The 23,542-nt window shown below is 40.3% G+C and overlaps 1 protein-coding gene across 1 annotated transcript in view; it reads right to left on the bottom strand.

The window, feature by feature from the left end:
- The window catches only part of PKD1L1 (polycystin 1 like 1, transient receptor potential channel interacting), a 1,345,235-nt gene that overhangs the window by 1,005,517 nt on the left and 316,176 nt on the right, over positions 1-23,542 (bottom strand). Inside the window, exon 14 of the mRNA XM_044065604.1 lies at positions 18,024-18,146. Within this exon, the coding sequence (XP_043921539.1) occupies positions 18,024-18,146 (123 nt within the window). The remainder of the gene's footprint in view (positions 1-18,023; positions 18,147-23,542) is intronic.

Genomic DNA, 23,542 nt, shown 5'->3' with positions numbered 1-23,542 from the left:
GAAAAGACAGGAATCAGTGTAAGTAGAAACATAGGCACCAACACATGCTTTAACATGGGCAATCTTAATTTTTGAAGAAACGTTGCCTGTGGGTGCAGTTGTTGATCTGGGCCAACCGCTCCTATTTGGAGGGATTCCATCTTTTAGCTTACATGCACTCACTAATGTTTGGCAGGCTGAACTGTTATATAGTTGTTTCTTTTCATCCCTAACTGAAGCTGTGTCACATTTTTCAGAACATTCTATTTCAGTGAAAACTCTCAAACAAAACCTAAATAGAGTTTCATAATCTCCCCATCCCTTTTTAATTTACAGGAAACACATGAAAACATGTACACTGCCTGGTTAAATGACTTGCTTTGAGTTATACAGTTGGCAAGTGAAGTGAGAAGGAATCAAACCCTTTGGCCTGGGCAAAACAGCAGCTCAATAACAGCAAATAACTTTAGCCCTCTGCACTAACTGCCAGACGTCTTTAAAATCTTATTAAACATAAGGACAATAATGCAGACCTAGAAACAATTAAATATGACAATCACTAACCTGTCCTGCCCCTAACCTTATCACTGCACCTTACTTTAAGGAACAAAAATGCCAGGGACAAAAGCCCAAGTTATAGCAGTCATCATTCTGACAAATTTGGTCTACAGTTAGAGTTAGGATTTGGGTTAAGCAAGTGGAAAAGCAAACAATTTGTTTACTTTTTTCAGTTGTTTGGAAATTTGATGCATTTTTTTGTCCACATAAATTTGTTTTCAAAGTGCTGTCATCAAGTCACTGTGTCTCACACACACACACACACACACACACACACACACACACACACACACACACACACACACACACACACACACACACACACACTCTGTTCCTGTCATCACTCTTAACATCATCACTTAACATACTGTGTTTGTATACACATACAGCCATGCCTCAGTCACACACACACACACACACACACACACACACACACACACACACACACACACACACACACACACACACACACACACACACACACACACACTAGTGTCATCACTCTTAACATCATCACTTAACATACTGTGTTTGTATACACATATAGCCATGCCTCAGTCCCAATTGGAACATGTTGCAAGCAAGTCTTTTCACTACACCTCTCCATTTGGCCTTGGCAGTATTTCCTAGAGGCATGCCTGGTGTAGTGGTGCATGTCTACCACTTACTGCTATTTGTTCAGTTTTGCATTTGTTCTCTGTTCCCCAAATACCTTGCAATCACTGCCTGTTATTTTCCTGATAAACTGTCCACCATGTGACATTATGCTCTTATGTTACTCTCACTATCATGAAGTGATCGTGTGCCAGCCCCTTCCTAGCCAGTAAGTTTAACACCTACTAGCGATGTCTTCTACTGTAACTGTATACCTATGATGTTATTCTGTCTTCACATACTGTTCTGCTTCCATTTAGAGCCTCCAGCTCCTAACAGTCTTTGCAATGCTTGTATTTGCCTACAGGTTGAACCGTGGTTTTTAGCAAGACTCTGACTTGTGGGTGCGTTTGTGACGTCAGGCTTACATGCACAAATGTACAAGATCACATATCCCATTAACAGAATTGTTGCTTACACAAGTGGATATTGCTTGATTTTAGTGATGTTACTCATGGATAGCAGCCTCTTTTCACAGTTTGCATAACAAGCCTTTTACACACATGCAAAGTCAAAACTCTGGATTTGGGTGCACCGTTATTGACATACCATTGTCCATCAAATGGATACATTTCATTTTTGTCTTATGTCAGTAAACTACATATTTTTGTATTAGATGATCCACATCTTAGTGCTGTAAACTCATTCATTCATTCAATCCAGCCCCTACATGAATAAGATGTGAAATGCAGCTGTGCTGGAATGCTAGACAGCAACTGCCTGAAGCTTATAATAGAAAAAACAATCTTCAAAATAAATATAGAAGCATTTTAATTTATTTGTTTAACTTAATGAATTTCTTTCTCATTTAAACAGCTTGTTTGTGCTACTGAATGCTACAAATTCAACAGCTAATTATGTTCAACATCAAAGATCATCAAATACCTTCAAAGTACTTCTCAGCACTGAGGTACAGTACTGTTAATACCTGCCTGATCAAGTAACATTGCAGGTGTGCACCAAGACATTCTCTGCTTAGAAGTGGAGATGTAAGTCAGTTAGTATGTATCTTTCTCATTTCTGGTTTTGCAGAATACCTGCAGGGTACACCAAACTAGTTAGTACTTCTTAATGATATCCTCTATTCCATTTTTCTATTACACAGTGATTGGTCATAATATAAAATAAGTACTGGAAGACACCTGCCAAAATCAGTTTACGGTTTTGAATTAGCAGTCTGTGTTTTGTAACTGATTATACTGATGGGTGAAGGATTGATCTTGTTCATTGTTAATGGCTAGTCTTACCTGAACCAGCAGAGCTGTCAGTGCTATTGGAGGAACTGCTGCTGCCTTGGCCTCCCCCATTTACTGTCCCACTAGTACTGCCATAATAGCTGGTCCCATTGTCAGGCAGGACATCAGAGGATAGAACTGTAAACAATGTATAAGCTGAGTTAGGGGAGACCCAGTCTTTTAATAAAAGTATATGTCAGCACAGAGTATTACTTTCACAGACTAGTTATGAATAGATTGATATAATCAAGAGAAAATGTACAGAAAAATGAGCCCATGCAAATGTCAAGCAAACAAAGTAGAAGATAATGTCGAAGCATGCCGCATAGTACCTTGGGTCAAACAGACCAGTTATATCAAGAAAATCATATTACAAAAAACTGAATTACACATCATGCATTAATGTCAATCTAAATGTATAGTACAACTTGTAACAATAGACAGACTACATATTTAGATAATATGCTCCATAGTGAGCACATATTAGGAGAATCAATGTTTTTAGGTAACCTCAAGACAGTGGCTGCACTTAAAAAACATGCAAAATGAGACAAAGGCTACAAGTCACATACAGATGTAGATCCTACAGACAGACTACTCACATTTATGTTTTAATACCCCCTGCATATTTCTTTCAGAGAGCACTCTCAGGGGCCAGATAGGCAGTACTAGTTGTTGCTTTTTGTTACATCACAACATGAGGAGAACAAGTCTAAGATGACTTCCCTGCTTAGTTAAGCAGAAGCATATCGGTGTCAAGTGTGAATAGAAATCAAACCAGAAGTAGGCAAAAATCAGGCAGCAACTGAATGTGCCAAAAAAACAAAAGAAAGAATATAAGGTGAAGGACCAGATGAGAAGACAAACAACGTAGAAAATGCATAAATATAGTTGCAAGTTCAGAAATTTCTGAAACAACCTCATGTCAATCAGGATTTAATGCAGGAAAGGTAAGTAGAGGTGAATTTAACCCAAAAGATGAAAGGTTAATATTGGCGGCTCAGGACAGTGGACTACATAAATATTGGTTTACAAAGTCCATTGAACATTTCAGAAAAACAGATAAAAGAAGGTTTTGTAAAACAGAACTGTAAACAGTTGCACATCTTGTTACTGGTTTTGATATACTAATGGCAGAAGGACTGTATACTGAAAAGCATAATAATTTGGCAAGACTGTTGCACTGGGGATTGTGCAAACACTGAAAACATGAGCCACAAAGCATTATATAAAATTATAAAGTTTATATCACATCGGATGACCCATTACCAAAAGTTCAAATAACAGATGTGACAAAAAGTACAGTTTTGTACCTACCATAAATGTAGATGTTCGAGGATTCCATTGCTGCAGTCCTTACTATTGGGTATAGTCCGCATCCAGTCGGCCGAATACCAGAGTATAAGGCTCTTTCTTGCCCCAGATGTCAGAAGACCCTAAAAGACAAGGCCCAAAATACCTGCACCAAAACATGAACAATATATACAAAAATATAAGCAGGTAAATCACACCACCCCTAAACACAGAACATCTACATTTATGGTAGGTACAAAACTGTACTATGTTCTTCGTCTTCCATTGCTGCAGTCCTTACTATTGGGTAGAATCCCAAAGCAGAGGTAAGGAGGCTGGCAAATCATAAAGAAGCAGGAGCTGACAACATGCCTTGCAAAACAGCTGTGGCAAAACCAGCCCTAGACTTAGAGTAGATAGGAAGGTGATAATGCTTAGAAAGTATGCACTGAACTCCAAGTAGCTGCTTCCAAAATATCCTGCCCCTAGAAATGCTGTTGAAGTGGCAGTAGCCCTAGTGGAATGAGGCCTAATCCCAGCTGGAACCTCCTTGCCATGATGGGAATAACAAATGCAATCAAGCCAATCCACCTAGAAATAGTTTGTTTTGACACAGGCTTGCCCTGCGAACTCAAAGCAAAAGAAACAAACAACTGCTGAGACTGCCTAAAATCCTTAGTCCTGCTTAAGTAATAACGCAATTGCCTGTGTACATCTAAAGTATGCAAAATCTTCTCCCCTTTATTTTGGGGGTCTGCATAAAAGGTAGGCAAATGAATAGTTTGGTTTAAAGCCACACTAGAAACCACCTTAGGCATAAAGGAAGGATTAGTACGTAATGATACCCTATCCTTACGGAAAATCAAAAAGAGCTCGACTGCCATAAGGGCCTGCAACTCAGACACCCTTCTTGCAGAAGTAATAGCCAACAAAAAAGCAGTCTTCCATGACAAATATTTCAATTCAGCAGTAGCCGCAGGCTCAAAAGGTTGTAGAGTAAGTTTTTCCAACACAAAATTGAGATCCCAAGCAGGAGTAGGAGCTCTACGTGGGGGTCTTATATTCTTAGCCCCTCTAAGAAACTGCTTGAACAAGGGATGCGAAAACAATGGTGGGTCACAATCATAGTGAGCTGAGATTGCTGCAGCATGAATCTTGATGGAAGAGAAGGATAGACCCTTGTCCAGTAACTCAGTAAGATATTGAAGAGCCATACTCAAATTAGGCTCAGAAATCTCCAAATTCTTTGCTTTACTCCAAAATAAAAATCTCTTCCATTTCTTTCCTTGTACTAGGTCTTCTAGCTTCCATAATCACATTTAAAACTTGTTGAGGAAGTTGAGACCTGCTGTGTTTCAACACAGAATATGCCAGGCTGTCAGAGGAAGAGAGTGAAGCTTGACATTGAGCAGATGACCGTCCTGCTGGGATAACAGATGTGGAATCAAAGGTTAAGGCCATGGAGGCTTCTTTACCAGACCGTAGTAGAGGGTACCAGTGTTGCCGAGGCCAATCTGGAGCTATCAAAATCATCCTTGGCCTGTCCTGTCTGACCTTTAACAGTACCTTTGAAAGAAGAGGCAGAGGTGGAAAGGCATACAGATGAAGGTTTGTCCAACTGAAAGACAGAGCATCCACTTTCCAAGCTGTGTGATGAAACCCCTTTGTGCAAAACTGTGGCAGCTGGTGGTTTAGTGGAGAAGCGAACAGATCTATGTCTGAGTTCCCCTGTCAATTTCTGAAATACATGAAGATCCAGTTTCCACTTGTGGGGATCCATGATTTGTCTGCTTAACACATCTGCGAAGGAGTTCTGTGCTCCTGGCAGAAACCTTGCCTGAAGAGTTATCCAATAAAATCATTGCATGCCTGCATAGAGGATAAGAATGTGTTCCCCCTTGTTTGTTGAAGTACCACATGACAGTTGTGTTGTCTGTTAGAATCAACACCTGCCCTGGAAGAAGTAACTCCTTGAAAGCCAGAAATGCGAACTGGACTGCTAACATCTCCTTTATGTTGATATGTAGATGCTGTAGTCTGGCAGGCCACTTGTCTGGAATCCACTTTGCATTTAGATGAGCTCCCCAAGCAATGTCTGAGGCATCTGTCGGTAAAATCTGACTCGCCTCTGGCCGGGTCACAGAGAGTCCCTTGTTTAGGTGACATTCCTGAGCCCACCACAAAAATACTCTTTGAAGGCAAGGTATTATTTGAATGACAGTGTCTAAATCCTGGCAGTGCTGTGTCCATACATTTTTGAGATACCATTGTAACTTCCTCATATGCAGTTTGGCATTGGTGAGAACCAGAATACAAGATGCCATGAACCCTAATGCTGGAAGGACTGTCTCTGCAGTCAGCACGGACTGATGAGATAGTTGATGGAAGTAAAGTGACAGACTCTTTCGTTTGTCCAAAAGGCCATCTGGGCTGCTGTATTCAGTCTCACACCCAGAAAGCACATGTGTTGAGAGGGTACTAGCCTGGACTTTATTTCGCTCACAGAATACCCTAGGCATCTTAGCACTGCTATAAGATATTCCAGATGCTGTAGAAGGTCTTCCGTTTCTTGAGCCAGAATCAGGCAGTCGTCTAAATAAGGATAGATTTGAAGTCCTTGTAGCCTGAAGTAAGCTATCACTGGAGCCAGAACCTTTGTGAATACTAGTAGATAAGCCAAAGGGCAATGCAGAGAACTGATAATGAGAATCTCCAGCTTGAAACTGCAGATACTTCCTGTAACTTAGCCTGATATGCACATGAAGGTAAGCTTCCTTGAGATCTAAAGTTACCATCCAGTGATCTTTGCCCAGCAGGTAAAAGCTGTTGTAACGTCAACATCTCGAACTTGGGAATGTCCAGAGAAGTGTTGAGGAGAGATAAATCCAAAAGCAGTCTCCACGTGTTCCCCTTCTCTGGTACTAGGAACATGCGAGAATAAAATCCTAGGCCCTTTTGACACAGGGACTGGTAGAATGATGTCCAACACCCATCTGTCTTGAGTAATTAAATCCCAAATTCCTTTGAAAAGAGACAGGTGTCCTTCCAAAGGAGCTGCCAGACGAGAATCTACTGGCAGCTGAAAAGGCAGGTCATTGGGTCTGTTTACGAAAGGACTGACCCTGCCCTCACCAGAAGTCTGAGCAGGTGAACTCCTGTTCTAGGCCTAAAAGAACCTTGAGCCCTGCCCCTACCACGTCTAGACCTACCCCTAGACTGGGAATCATAAGCAGGATATGTCCACCCCTTAGCAGGCCAATTTCTACTATGGCTGTACCTGAAAAAAAATCTTTAACAGTTTGCATAGACTTAGCTTTGTCCTCCATTTTCTTCAAAACTGCTTCCACAGGTGAACCAAACAACACATCAGACTATAAAGGAGCATCCAAAAGCCTTGTCTTAACATGCTCAGCCAAATTTTGATCCCTCAACCAGGCATGCCTGCGAAGAACAGAACTAGTGGCAGCCACCCTCGAGGAGGCCTGCACAGCATCAAAACCACATTGCAAAGAATGCTTGCCCACGTGTTCAGACACATAAACTAAATCCAGCAAGTCTGTACAATCAATACCTTCCGCCAAAGCATCCACCTTAGATTTCAATTGTGAAAGGAGATAATTTTGATATTTCAGCATGTGAAACTGACAAGTTAACGCTCTCATGGCTAGAGTGGAAGAAGTATACACTTTCTTACCCCACCTATCTAATGCCCTTGCCTCTTTGTCAGTGGGAACAGGATTCTTAACCACAGAGGCCTTAACACCTTTAGGCCCCTGAGAAACAGTTTCTGGGTCCGCCCTAGGACTCTTAAACAAATATTTATCAGCTGCACCCTATAGTACCTATCAGGTTTAACAGGAGCAGGAGGCAAAGAATCAGGGTTCAGGGAAGCCTCTGCAAAACATCTTCCACCACATTCAACACAGGCGTATAGCTAAGGGCCTATGCTGGGGTAAAAGAATTCCTAGCCTCTTCCTGAATCAGAGTAATCCTGGCCTTCCCATTTCATGTGCTCCCTCATGGAATGCAGAGTCTCTGAAAATCAAAAAGCCGAAGGAGTGGCATCATCCACATCAGAATCAGAATAATGAGGATACTCCTGCAAATCTTCCGCAGAAGATTCAGAAGCCCCTGAACCCTGTTCAAAACTGTCAAACTCTGGTTCCACTCTAGGCCTCTTATCAGGAGGGCCCATAGAACCTCTAATCATAGTAATCAAATCTTCTGCCATTTTAAGCATATGTTTCTTAGGTACAGAACCCAAAGGCTAGGAGAAGCCCCTACTGAAGCTGAAGTTGGCCTACCTCTAAAAGAAGTTTTGGCAACAGAAGGAGAGGCTCTAACTACTTTGGGAAGAGAGGGAAGAATAGTTACCTGAGAAGCCCCTCAGCCTGGCCTGCCCCCTGAGAGGGTACATCCTGTAACAGCAAAGTGTCTCCCTGAGACTCTATAGAAACTCCTCGCAAAACCTCTGGCTCCACTGAATCTAAAGAACCGACGTGGGACTGCCGGTTCATCAACCCTAGGCTTCGCTGTTTTGTCCCCGCGCCGGAGCATCCGACGGCATTTTATAATTGCAACGCTTCCCAAACACTAATCTGGCACAGTCTAACCTCCTCTTAATAGTGCGTTTGTTAAACCTAGCACAAGAGCAACCAACAATCAGGCCCTAAACAAGGTATACACAATGTATGGTAATCCCTATGAGGTATTTGTTTCCCACAAGAAATACAGTTATTCACTTTTTCTGACATCCGTTAAATACTGAGGCAAGAAAAACAAAATGTTCCCAACGGGTACTTAGCCAACTCTGATTCGGTCTGAAACTCCGGTTCGGAAATATTTCAGAACGCCAACCTGCACTCGCAAAATTGCTTCTGCATCGGACAGCGGCAAAAGACTGAGGATATGACGCCGACGCCAATCTAATGCGCCTGACCGACGTCAGCCTTATACTCTGGTATTCGGGCCGACTGGATGCGGACTATACCCAATAGTAAGGACTGCAGCAATGGAAGACGAAGAACATCCAGATACAGTAGTCCATGAGAAAACAACAAAAGTAACATGGATCATTGAAATTGCTACACCCAGTGATTAAAGCATCTTGTGTACCAAGAGACACAAAGTTATAAAATACCAGGATTTGGTAGATAAAAATGAGGGCAATATGGAAGAAGGATACACAGATAGTTCCAGAAGTAGTAGGAGCAATGGGTCTCATAAAAAAGAATTGACAGTTGTATTTAGATATATTACCAATACATGTAATTCCATATGAATTGCAGTTGAGTTGAATTTCTATACTAAATCCTTCACTTTGCATGTAATCCATAACGTCAGTTTCTATTTCAACTCTTCCATTATGATACCTCATTGCTACTTCCCCCTTTGTTTTCTTATTTTTTGCATTGCATAATTAAGATTATACCATGACCCCCCCCAAAATGTGCATGCTGATTGGCCAGCGTGCCCGTTGTAAATCGAGTTATACTAATGGAAAAAGGTCCGGTCGCCCGGACTTTTTTCCATTAGTATAACTGGGTTTTTTAAAACACTGTCTCGCTATGTTAAATGGGTTTAACATAGCGAGACAGCTTTAAAATAAGCAACGGAGACATTGCTTATTTTAAAGCTGTCTCGCTATGTTTTACCCATTTAACATAGCGAGACAGAGTTTTAAAAAGCAACGGAGAAAGCAAGATCTCCATTGCTTTTTAGTGTTGCTATGTTAAATGAGTTTAACATAGCGAGACAGTAATAAAATTAACAACGAACATGCCCGCTGCTTATTTTAAAACCGTATCTCTATGTTAAACTCATTTAACATAGAACACTAAAAAGCAACGGAGATCTTGCTTTCTCCGCTTTTGCCACAGCTCTGATGTACTGCACAGGCGCCGCAGTACATCAGAACTGCCGGATGCCAGACATCTGCGGAAGGGCAGCAAACAGGCATTATACTATGCCATTATTTAAGAAAAGTAATAGTTTCTTTTCTTAAATAGTGTCATGGTATAATAGCAATAACCCACTTCTGGGTGTGGGTAATGCTAATTTACCCACGGTTGGCTTTGTTTGGTCCCTCGGGCTTCGCCCTCGGGACCAAACCACGCCAACCATGGGTAAATTTAGCATTACCCACACCCAGGTGTGGGTTATGGCTATAATAACCTACAAGTGGATGTGGGTATATCAGGATTTACATATCTATGGCTGGTGTTGTTTGATTACAAGGGTGAAGCCTGAGTGATGAAACAAAGCCAACTGTGGGTAAATCCTGATATACCCATACCCACGACTGGGCTATTGCTATTATACAATGACATTATTGAAGAAAGAAATTGCTTACCTTTCTTAAATAATGTAAGGCACTGTAGTGTTCCTGCACACTGTTTGCCATTCTTCCATGATTTTTTATGTACCCTGCATGCATATGGGAGTTACATCCCCATGCTTGCACAGTACATCAGTGCTGTCGAATAAAAGGAATGGAGAAAAGGAAAGCGCTGGCCATTGCTTTGTTTTTTTTTTAAGAGTAACAGTGGAGAAAGAGAATGTGTGCTGCTGCTATGGGGCAAAAATGTGGAGGTTCTGCAAAAATTTGGACAGTTGACAGGTACAACAGTCTGCTGAGATTTATAGAGGGACAACACAAAAAAACAAGGAAAATCAGTATGTTTTGAATGTACCTGATTTTTAATTCTTTTTTTGCGCTGTACCTCCATAGAGTATTCCAGTCGAAAGGTTTGGCTGCTGAATGGTACTTTAGTGGTAGGACTTTTTTCTATTGGTATATGCTTGATTTACATCGGGCATACTGGTTAGGCTGTCCAATCAGTGCGCATGTTTCTGAATAGTAATGAGCTATCACTGTATAATTTTCCACATCTGGAGACCTTTGGTGCTGCCTTTTTGTATTGCTTAGTTTTGCTTTATCCTTTGCATGAATATCATGCTATATTAAATCTCTTTTTCTTTCCCATGTCCATACTTCTTCAGATGTCTCCTGCTCCACCTTTTTTCCTTTCTTTGGGGACTCATTGTTACATCATGCTGTGACATAACCAGTGTTATATTTTATACACTACATCTTTCACTTTGCAGTCCATAGCTTCAGCTTCTATTTGTTTAACTTCTGCTTTATTAATCTTCTGTTCTATGTTACCTTTTTTAATCTTATTGTTTGCATTGTGAAATTTTCCATATCTGGGTGCCTTTACCAGTATTTCTCTTCAAATATCTTTGGAGTTACTTTCTTGTATTGATTAATTTAGCTTTCTCCTCTGCATAAATGTTGCACCATAGCAGATCTCTCTTTCTTACTCATGCCCATGTTTCTTTTTCATACCTTTCAAAATTTTTAGGTTTTGTTCTTTATATTTTTGCACTTCCTCAGTCACTTATTTTTCCAAATGGCCCACAGAAATTTGCATTTGAAGCTTTTGACAATCATTCTCGGGCAAGTAATTTCTTTCTTCCAATTTCTCTCAATCTTTTTGAATATCTTCTACCCAGAAACTCCTGGCTTTTTGCATAATAACAACAACAATAAATAATTTCTTTCTTATCCTAAATAGACCTATTATCTTTATGGCTCTTTTTTGGCCTGTCAGTTTTTGGGGTCTTGTGGACCACTACTTCCTTCTACAACAGGGGGGGCATCCTCCCCCTGAGCCTAGCCTAATCCCATTGTAGGAATGTTTACATGTCTGGAGGATTCTACATTGCCCTTTTTTTCTGTTCTGGCACCAGTGTGCCTACCGATGAGCACTTTGTTTTATCCTGGGACGTGTGCACCCAGCTCTCTTCTTTATTTTTTAACCCATGTCTGTCCATGATATATGTTCCCTCTCTCTCTCTCTCTATATATATATATATATATATATATATATATATATACAATACAGTCTATATATCAGTTTCATCTTGGTGACATTTTGTGAGAAACAGGGTCCACCTCGTGCAGGTACTCACCAAGACTTGAGGATGAATTTAATGTGTGCAATACCACTCTCCTTTGCTTGCTAATTTTATCTTCTCTCCATACGGCTACCCTGAATGTATGTAAAAGTGGTGATGTTGTGTTTGTAGATTTCTGCAGAGACTCTGTCTTCCTAGATCTAGAAGACTTGGGAAGACACTTTTTGACTGTATCAGTATATGTTGATATGCTCGTTTGATGTGTTCATGTGGAGGTGTGGGTGGTAACGTGCTGCTCACAGACCATCTTTAATAGTAATAGTTCACAGACTTCCAGCATTTGGCAGTTCCTCCAATGAGCAGGAATACCAAGTGATGTAAGGCTGGCAACAGAATGGATACAAGCTGATGGGCTTTCCATGGCTGTCAGGTGGCTTTACATCTTAGAAGGGGTAAATGACTCAAAGGACATAGTCATTGGTTTATCAACAAGTACAAGTGATCCTGAGTGCAAACTGCAGTATATTTAGTACAACAGTTTAAAATAACAAAGTAGTAACAATGGTAGTAGTAAACAAAACCAGAAGTTGTGGAGGAAAAAGACTAATAATTTTGTGGAAATTAAAAATAGCAGTGCTAGGAGACTTACATATTGGGTACAAAATAGTGTAAAAATTAAGCTACAGGAACACAAATTCATCTGCTGACCAAAATTCAAAGAAAAAATTGAGTACATCTGTAAAGTGTGTGCACCATCTCATACAGAACAAGGTATTCCAAGACAAGCACCATTACATCCATGGATATTTATAGGAGCAGGTCCTTTCATGAACAACGTATTCAGTACTGTGGCGGATACATTTTCAAAATGGCTGAACGTACTTTGAATAAATTATGCTGCAAGCTACAATATGTAGACTGAAAATATTATTTTTTTTCATATTAGTTACCAGAACACACAGTCACAGATGAGTTAATGTCAAAAGAAAGCCATCATTTTGTTAAAAAAACGGAATAATCTGTTACAGTATTTCTTCAAAGCATCCTGCAACCAACGGTACTCCATGAAGGTATGATCAGACAATGAAAAGTGGCAAGATGAAATTGTAATATATGAAAGATAAAGCAGGTTATTCAGAAAGACAAAATCCTAGTGAGACTTGCTGTGCTAAATGCATCTGAAACATTAGTGTGATGTGGCCCACTTTAGTTTTTACATGTATGAGGGCAGACAGTGCACTGGTGTGTCATGGAAAGGGCTTCAAAGAAAATTAAAATATAGGAGGTAGCACACTACTGCAGTGGCCTTGCTATGCGTGGTCATGTGGCCGATGACTACCATAGAAAGGTGATGTGACTGACATTATGCAATGAAGCAACTCACCACTGCAACAAACGCAGTGTGAGCCAAGAGTCAACAGCCCATTCTGCCAAGAAGGGCAAAAAAAGGAGGGCAGCAAGGAGCATGGGGGTGGAAGGACTGAAGGAATAGGACGCTATTAAGGGCAGACAAACAGACAAACCACCAAAGAATGAAGAGTGACAGAGACATGAAAGGTATACACACAAAAATGGGGAGGGGCAACAGTAGGGAAATGCAGAAAGACAGAAGGAGGACAACTGATGATGGGAAGTGTTGGATTACAATCGTACAAACATGCACAAAGAAGGGAATGCAACTTATACTTCCTAAGGATTAGTGTGTACAGAAAGATTTTCATTTCCCGATACATCTGGTAGAAACCATATTTATGCCTAAACAAGCTATTTGTATCCAACAGTCATAATGAGGTGGGAAACAGAAGCCCAATATGCACAGATACATGCTGGTGATATGTAGCACTGGGCAGCAAAGGTGCACAACATAACCACTCAGTAGCACTGATAGGTGGTGTTACAAGCTACTTAGTTCCAGTACATGTGTACACTGTACAAGTGACCTTCACACCTTGGAATGGGCCTAGAAAGCACAGTAGCACTGACTGTGGCTGATAATGCATCTCCTTAAAGCAACAGTTCATAGATAATCGTGATAAAACACTTGATCAGCATAACCACTGCACTACAAAGTCTATTTTGGCATGATATAAGCCACAGTCACCATAATGCAGGAGAGACAGGCAAAGGAATTTAGAACCAGATAATGGATTTTTACTGCTATGTAGGTATTGTAGGTATAAGGACAATAGGTAATGGAACACCGGACTGCAGGGTATAACAAGGGTGCAGGGAAGCAACAGGACCACATGCTAGTGACAGAATATGGAATATAGTAGAGCAAAGCAAAAGGTCATGGTAAGGTTACTGTCCTGTTGTAGGAAAGTACTCCATGTCAGGGGTAGAACACAAGGTCATATCAGGTTAATCTCTTGTCTCATCATTGGACTCTGTACACAAAACTCCACACCTGCACAAGGGATAAAAGGCTTCCCTGCATAGTTAACTGTCCACACAATGTCAGAGCAGCGGTACCATGTATACCGATCCCTTCAGTATGGTAACACATTTCCACACAGATTGGTGGACATCAAATGGATGTCTTGGCTGACAGTGAGACCACTGGTGTCTGCCATGGACAGCAACACATATACATGCACATACACTGATCTGTTTGTGCCATTCAAAAGGAATGGCAACATCTGGAAAGGTTTGGTGTGCTGGACATTCCTGCTAGTGCAGGCCCCACACGTCATGTGTATCCTTGACAAAGATAAAGCAGATAAGACATTCTTGGACCAGAGTTAGCAGGGAATCAGGTGGAACATCAGTGCTGTGGAAGGCAATAACAGGACCATAGTATTGTACCATAGGGTCACCAGTATGATACTACATACTAAGACTAAGGCATATGATATTACCAGGCATGACTCTGCCAAAGGGGATGAACCATGAACACAGAAGCATCTCACAGAGACTGTATCTAGCAGTGGCTTGGATGTGGAAACTGGGCTGGTGACAACTACATAAATGTCTGTGTTAGATGCACCAGCTAGTACTATTCTGAACCAATACTGTTGTACAGTGTCCTAAAAGTGTGCATATTACACTCAAAAACACCTGTGCATATTTTTCCACTAAATGCATCATGGCTGCAACTAAGATTACCTGAATTAGAAGGTGTGCATATGTGTATGGGCTAACCATAGTATCTGCATGTGGCTGTGCATCTGTGCCACACTTTGTTGGGAGTTTCACATAAGTTCCAGTATTGTCAGAGGTATATTATCTGGGTCTACTATACATGATCGAAATTTCAAAAAGCCGAAACCCATACGCCCATGACCATATCTTCAACTTTTGAAATTTCAAAAATGTAAAAAAAAAAAAACAAAAAAAACCCCCAAAAAACAAACAAAAAAACCTACCTACACGTTGCTAGCAGGGGGCGAGCACCCTTGCACCCCCCCATGGGGGGCTGTGCCACCCACACCCCCTGCTATTTAAATAAACCAACTCTGAGATTGCAATGCATTGCGGAAAATGGAAATTTTCCTGTTCTGCTCTATAGGGAGCTGTCTGTTCAGAACGTTCGAACTTCCAAAAGTCGATCATATGGTCTCGGCCATATGAAAGTCAGCTTTTTGGAAGTTCATTCATCTGTAGGGGACCCATATTATCTTTATACTTTCACAGGTTCCACCGATGGAGGGTCCAGAAAAACAGACAGGAGCATGCAAATGTCAGCAGGTCACTTGTGGCTGATTATGACATCACCTTGCACATGGCACAGTGGTGTTGCAAGCAATACTAGTATTGGAAAACACATACATTTCATTCACATAAGAAATGCAAAGGCAAGGACATGCTGAAACTCCAGTATACCCTTTGTTATGTGATAGATGTCCAACCCAATTTAGCCCTACAGAGACTATGTAGAAGGCTCCACCACAGATAGCATTTGTGGATCACACTACCTTTAAGGTGCCTGTACCTACAGTAGGGGAAAGTATATAGTTAACCACTATAGCCTTTATTCCAAGACACTCCCTGACCCAGATATCATTTTTGCATCAGTCAGTAGATATGCAAGTGACTGTTACAAGCACAGATAGACACTACACACACTCTATATTGGAGATGCTGAGAGTACTGCACAGCTTGTGTTTGGAACTACAGCCACTGCAGGACCTGTTTGACTTAAAGAGACTTAGAGTTGAAAGGCATTCTGATGTCAGCAGTGGCCATGTTCACTTTCACTGCCTCCAGTAGGACACTGGTAAAAACCAACAGTTGCCATGCAAGGGGTTGCATGTGCTGTACACAAGTCAAAAGATGGGAACATGCAGATGGCACAAAGTGTGCTGGGGAATGCATCATTGTCACATCTGTCCATGGCTAGCAACACCCCTAAGGAGACAGTCCCATGGCTGTGACCATTGCTTGCTTGGCTCAATCACAGGGATACCCTAACAGGCAGGCTTGGTCAGGGTCACACAGTTCACTCTGTTCTTATACCTATTGGCTTATTGAGTATCATGCCTACCTTAACATTACAGTCCATTGTCAGTGCACCCCAACCCACCTGAGGAGATAATGATGACTGTGTCCTTCGCACTCCTCTGGCCTGTATTAGCATGGTAATGTCTGATGCACAGCACGGAGAGACAATATACTGTACTGTAGAGTCTGGGTGTATGAATGCATGCATTAGTTTTAGCCTGTATTCTGGCACATAGCTGAATATGGAATGCTATAAATTTACCTGTGCTGCTACATTCTGCACCTATCTCTGCCTCAAACAAGGTAAACCTGCAGGTGGTTCCTCTGACAACTCTTCACCCCACTCCGCCACTTCTGCTGCTGCTGCCACAGGTCTGTTTGGGAGTACGACAATGCTCCCATTCTGTAACTGTTTTCAAAACACTGTGTTATCTTAAATAGTGGAGACCATAAAAATTACTTCAGGTCTCATTTAGATGTATCATGCAGCAGAAGTGACCCTTCACAAGTTTGAAAACAATTTTAATGATGGTCCATGTGTAACAGTGTGTACTTGTATGCCATCTCTGCCATGCTCTGGCAGCTGCAGAAAGGGGTTAACCACCACTCTAAGGTGTAGCCTTTTTTTACCTGTAATACAAGAGTGTTCACTATTATGAGTGGCCTGCTAACAACTATCATGGGAACAGAGTATCCATGCATCTGTGGCAGTAATGTGTGCAGTTAAATACTAGATGACCCTGAGGAAAGTCACCTTGCATTAACCACCAGCATAGGTCATAGATCTGACATATGTGAGATGATGGGAACTGCCTGGATTGTGCTCAAGCATACAACATATAGTACATTGTGCAATGCAGTTTATGGAGAAGAAGCCCTTCCGGGTGATATACCAGACATTATATGTAACAGAAAGAGCCTTATTAGCAATGGCAATGCAAATTAATGGCCCTTTGGATAACAGAAAAATGGGCTGTGTAGTACAATGTGATAGTTGTTGTCTTTGCTGCCTGTGGAAACCAAATATTGTCCTCTATATGCTACAGCATCAAGTCAAGGAGCTGCTGTGATAGGAGATCAATAACTGCAAGAGTTCTCCTCATGTACTATAAAGTCAGATGTAGAAAGGTCCCCTTAATAAGGATAATTAATGATACACAAACGTTTGCTCTACAGCTGAATAATATGTGTGTGTGTGTGTGTGTGTGTGTGTGTGTGTGTGTGTGTGTGTGTGCACGCGTGCATGTGTGTGTCTGTGTGTGCACATACATATATCTACAATGTATATATTGTGAAGATGAGCATGCAACACATGTAACAGAAGCACTTATTCATATACAGCCGTACTGAGGACATAACTGCATACCTATTAAAAGAACGATCTGTCCAGAAGTGAGACATGACCTTAATGTCAAGTTCAAAGGTTTACAATAATTTGTTTGTTTTCAAGACATATGACTGTGAAACCTTAGCTACTTTCAAGATTATAGTTATATATCTATGTGTACAGTTGAGTGTCTGCATGTAGACAGCATTAACAGAACTTAAAACACAAACATTTTGTCATTATCCAACCTCCACTTGATCTTATATGGAGTTGAGTAAGAGTCAAAAGATGTCTTGCAAGAAAAGTATGCAAGGTAAAGAACAAATCCTTGTCATAATGCCAGCCCATTGCAGAACACATGCAGTACACCCTGACCCTTACTAAACACACACACACACACACACACACACACACACACACACACACACACACACACACACACACACACACACACACACACACACACACACACACACACACACACACACACACACACACACCTACCTACTACTGGCGCATCTATGGATGTGAAAGAAAACCCAAGGCTTTAACAAAAACTCACACATGCAGGCTCACACCACGGAAGAGTGGAAAATTAATATAGGTTTCCTTACCTTGTCCCAAATCATCTCCTATTCCTTCAGAAATATCAGGAAACTCTTCATCGAGATGTGGTTCAGTACATGCACTGCTATTGGCAGTGCTATAACTTTGAGCTTCACGTAGGTCCTCTCTACCTAAAAGCAGAAATGTATGGGCATTTAATATCCAAAATTTGGGCAATACTATTATGTGTTCAAACAGCCATTCAATTCCAAAATGTCATCCAAATGTTTATTGTTTTAATAAAAACACCTTTTTTTCTTTTCTAACTCCTGAGAATTTGGGGCAACTTATACCTCCATCCCACTGATTTACTTAGATTCAGGCTTTCATTAAATGAGTTTCCTCCACTCAGTATAAATTAGCCTTAAGGCAGAAAACAAACAGAACACCAGACGTGAGAATGAAAGATGAGGGTGAAGGTGACAGCCTATAAATACCATGACACTATGAAGCTTTCTGCAAATTCCATGCCCATGTCAGAATGCAGTGAATAAGGTAAAAATATGACCACTCTGCTGCATACATCTGTTGGCAGTCTGCCAAGATTAGATTTCCCTTTAGTGGGACTCATGTTGATGGATTTTGGGTTCTCATGGTCCATGCCACAACCTCTTTTGTGAGGAGATGCCAACTCGGCATCTGATTCAAGATGCCTGCCTGTTTCAATCTGCAGGATGTATTCTAACATCTGGACTGGTGCAGTGATGAATCAGCTTGTGCTTAGTGAAGAGAATTATTATCATCTGTCATACGTCTAAGAGTTTAATTGTTTTAAAGTGTGTCCAGTATTTCTTAATTTATTAATCTTGATACAGCCTCACCCTTTTACAGGTTGTTGTGGAAGTTAATTGCTGAACTTTCTATGGTGGTAGTATATTTTGATTTTTGATTACATTTATTAATTGAAGTAAACAACCTTAATGTATCTTTCACAATACTTGCTACACTAATTATACAATAAGCAACAAAATTGTGCATATAGTTATATAATATAACGGAATTAATAACACAAAATAAAAACATTTCAGTCTTAGTGAACAAACATCATGGAGCATATGCTGAAGTGATAGTAAAACTCTAATTATGTTACAATGGAAAAATACTTTAAAACAAAATAGCATAATTTTTGCATGTATATGACTAAACATTTCTACGTATTCAATCACCTTATGTTCTACAAATCAAGATGTCATGTACCAGTACAGCTACACATTCACATGAAATCTTATACTCAGATGGGACCATGGAGCCAAAGCCAAATTGGTCAGTCACCGCACTGTCCTGTGAATTACTTGAAACTGACACACTAGCACAGTGCAGACAGATGTATTTGTGAGTCTGTGCACATGGGAGCACGTCTATATTACATAATTGAACTTTTAAAAGTTCGAACTCGTATGGCCGACACCATAAGATCAAACTTTTAAAAGTTCAAAAATGTAATAAAAAAAAAATAAACCAAAGAAAAAACCTACCTGAATGGTTTAAGCAGGGGCACTGCACCCCCCACAACCCTGCTCTTTAAATATACCAACTCCGAGATCGCACTACAGTGCAGAAAAGGGAAATCTTCTCATTCTGCACTGTACCGAGATCTCCATTAAAACGTTCGAACTTTTAAAAGTTCGATCATATGGTGTCAACCATATGATGTTCGTACTCTTAAGAGTTCAACAGTGTGGTATAGACCCCATTGGAGCGGGTGTATGCATTGGATGTCTGGCAGTTCTCACTCCATCAAGGGGTTAAAACAAGTAATTAGTATAAAAAGGTCATACAAGTTGTGAAAATTGTAAATATGTCTGTATCATCCTTTAAGGTGGTAAAGCAGCCAGCACTTTTTTGTATTAGTCAAAAAGGTTCTCCGAGAGTGCTGTTAAGCATACTGCCTATGTACATTGGTATATAAAAAGGAGGGCTATGACCCTAGGTATATGGATGTCTCAAGTAATTAGTATAAAAAGGTCATACAAGTTGTGAAAATTGTAAATATGTCTGTATCATCCTTTAAGGTGGTAAAGCAGCCAGCACTTTTTGTATTAGTCAAAAAGGTTCTCCGAGAGTGCTGTTAAGCATACTGCCTATGTACATTGGTATATAAAAAGGAGGGCTATGACCCTAGGTATATGGAGTCTCGAAGCAGTGAGAGGCCTTTGCCTTGAACAGAGATTCTGAAGAGTATGCTGAAGGAAAGAGATGACCTGCAAGAATATGAAGTAGTCTTGAGAGTTGCTATTGAGAATTCAGACAGAAGAAAGCTTGTGTAATCACTCTGGGAATTTAACAGAACTGCTATGACAGATTGTAAAACATTTGTTGTTTTGGCTGTGTATTTATTATTCCATTTAATAAAACTGTATTATTTGATGAACTAGTTACCTCTGCTGCTTTATTTGATACATTTGTAGGTACATTGGGCATATATGACACAATTCTTCCATCTCAAGAAGTATCCTGAGGTAGAGATTTCAGTGCCTGAAAGATCATTAATTCACTGAATATTTGTCCTAAGATGGAAAAAAATGTCAGTCCTGTGATGTGGGCTAGGAGTTTTGTGGATTATGTCTGTGCTACAGCTGAGAGGGTGCTGGCAACTGTGAATTCCATGGAGATGCCAAAGACAACTTAACCTTTTAAAGAATTAACCACAGAGAAAGGCCTTGCAGCTTTCAAAGGGTACTTGCATCAAGAAGGATAAGACCAATGGCTGGAGTCGAATCCTTTCCTCCCAGTTAACTGGTGAATCTTTAAAATCCTTCAATGACATGAAAGAGCCAGAATACCAAGACTATGATAAAGTTAAAAAAATCACATTAGTTTGAGCTGCCTTTCCAAACTAAACAGTAACAGTTTCAATTATGTGACTTAAAGCATTAAATTATGGATAGACCCGAGGCTAGCACTCCAAAAGTAAAGTGATAGAAATGCTAACCATTCATAAAAGCTAAAGGGTTTTACCTGCTAATTTAAGAAAGTAGGTATTTCAAACTATTCAAAACAACAATGAACATTATGTTAATCTGTTGTTATGCAATGAAAACATGTTTGAAATAGAATAGTTTAAACTCTGTCAAAATCTGGTAACAAACAAAAAATACTAACTATAGACCTACATCTGATACTTTCAGTGGTACCCTGCTAACCCAATGAATGTCTTACTTGCTTCTTAGTGCCTAGAATAGGCTACTTTCTCACTGTTTCTATTTTGCTTTTTTTTCTGGGAACTAACAATCTCCATGCCAATTACATAGTTTCTCTCTATTATACCTATACTGCTCTTGTAGGCATTGACACAGCCAACCTGGCTCAACTCAACAGCATCTAACACAGCCTGTTCCTTGGCTATATAGGAGTCTCAGTCCTCTGAATGCCTTATTGTCTAGGGATGCAGTGTTATAATTGCCATGGGGATGTAGGAGTCTTTCCATGTCTCTGAAAAGTTCTAGGGGCACCATGAATCCTAAAAGGTAGGACAGTGAAGTTAGATCTACTGTGGCCAAGAATCCTGCCTTTTCCAATCTTCTTAATAGGTGGTACAACCAACCACAGCCTAAATGTACCACCTATTAAGAAGATTCTTGGCCACAGTGAAGTTAGATCTACTGTGGCCAAGAATCCTGCCTTTTCCAATCTTCTTAATAGGTGGTACATTTAGGCTGTGGTTGGTTGTCAAACTGTAAAATGATTTTCAGCTTCCTAAAATCATTACAGAATCAGATTGCTCCATTAGGTTTTGTGACTAACAATATGGGGCTGTTAGACTTGCTTTTCGACTCCTGTATCATCCTCATCTTATGCATTGTTGTACTTCCTCTTACATAGGCCTCTCTCTCTCTGTCTCTGGTATTCTGGAAGGTTTCAAATTAAGCTTTTCTCCTGGAGGGGTGCTGACATGATGTTAACTCCAGTTTGTTCTGCCAGTGAGTTCTAAAAACACTTGTTTCTTAACAGAAGCCCCCTTATGTCATGTGTCTTTCTCTTAGATAGCTTGTCTTCTAACTGCACTGCAGGGATAGAGGTCAGGTTTTCTTCACCAGAACTATCAGTTTTAGCTACAGAGGTCTGTATTTTTTCCATTATTTTGGAAGATTCATCTGTTATACATGTTTTGCCCTTCTCTAACCAGTTTGCCTAAACCTGTAACTGACATCATTTGTTTTTCTACTATTTGAAATGGACCCTGCCTTTTAGTCATTTTTTCCTGCAGAGGGGACTGAAACTAGCAACTGGTTTCCAGCTCTAAATCTATGTTCCATACACTTCTATTACACATCTATTTTTGTGTATCCTTTTTTCCTATAAGGTCTCATACTCACTTTCAATCTGTCTTGTAAATTTGTATAGTGTGCTATGAGACTGCTTAATGGGGTTTTCTCTTTTTTTCTAATTTCCTCTGGAAATATCAAACAGCCTACAAGACCTGCTAACATATAAGAAATGAAAAAGGTTGGAGCCCTTTTGAGGCTTGTGGTACTTCTCTAATGGCCAACAGGTACCATCTTACTTAGTGACATTTCTCAGTACTGACTTTAATGCTTGGTTAAAAAAAACTTCAGTAACCATCTCCCTGGGGATGCTTCAACAAGGTTTTTAACAATTTGATCTTAAAGCACACTGGCACACTTGCAGCATTATTATGGAAGTAAATGGAATCCCCTGGGGTGGAAGTACTTTCTTAGGTAGCCTTAGTTTGGAAAATAATTGGACTAGCTCCGTAGCTATAGAGTTAGCTTTAGCCTTATACAGGGGAATTTCTATAGTGTGCTTACTGGAGTTTTCTAAAGTAAGTAAAAAGTATTGAAACCCACTAGTAGATTTTGCCACTAGCTTACCAATATCCATAGCAATATCTTTTAAATGGCACTACTATGACAAATATTGGAAGCAACGGATTTTTAAAGCCTGAGACAGGGTCTGTTTTCTGCTATTCATGGCATCCAGCATAAAGATTCTGAATGTCTTTCATTATTCCTGGACAGTGGCACCTTTCTAAGATCTGCACTTCAGTCTTGTCCACTGTTAGGTGCCAACACAGTACATGAATATGTGCTAACATCATCACTAGTTTTCTATAATGTTTGGGGACTAACCACTGGCATAAAACTTCCTCTCTTTCCTTACAAACGAGTCATTATCCAAGTCATCTACGGGTAAGAATTGGGAAAATTTTTTAAGCATCTTCCCTGCAACTCTAACAACGATTTGATTTTCTTGCTTTGTTTAAAGTGACATCTTGCTATTGTGCCCATTTAAAGTTTATGCAATTTCTTCAATTTTAGAGGGTCATGTGGTCGATGGCAATGCCTTCTCTCCTACGATACAGACACTAGGGACTTACTGCCTAACTCTATTCATAAAAAGACAGTACTCTTTAGAAACAGCTGTAATCACTATCTTACTTATTCTGTTTCACTCTTCCCTTTATAAACCGATGCACAGAATTATTTTTCTTCTGTTTAGTGTTCTTATGTTCTGATTCAGAAGAACTATTAGATCTGTTCAAGCTTATCTTATCTCTCCGTTTATG

This window comes from Protopterus annectens, chromosome 3.part0 (assembly GCF_019279795.1).
Source record: "Protopterus annectens isolate FY-2018-M chromosome 3.part0, PAN1.0, whole genome shotgun sequence".
NCBI lineage: Eukaryota > Metazoa > Chordata > Ceratodontiformes > Protopteridae > Protopterus > Protopterus annectens.
Note: the sequence above shows the minus strand (reverse complement) of the source record. Positions and strands in the feature narration are given on the sequence as shown.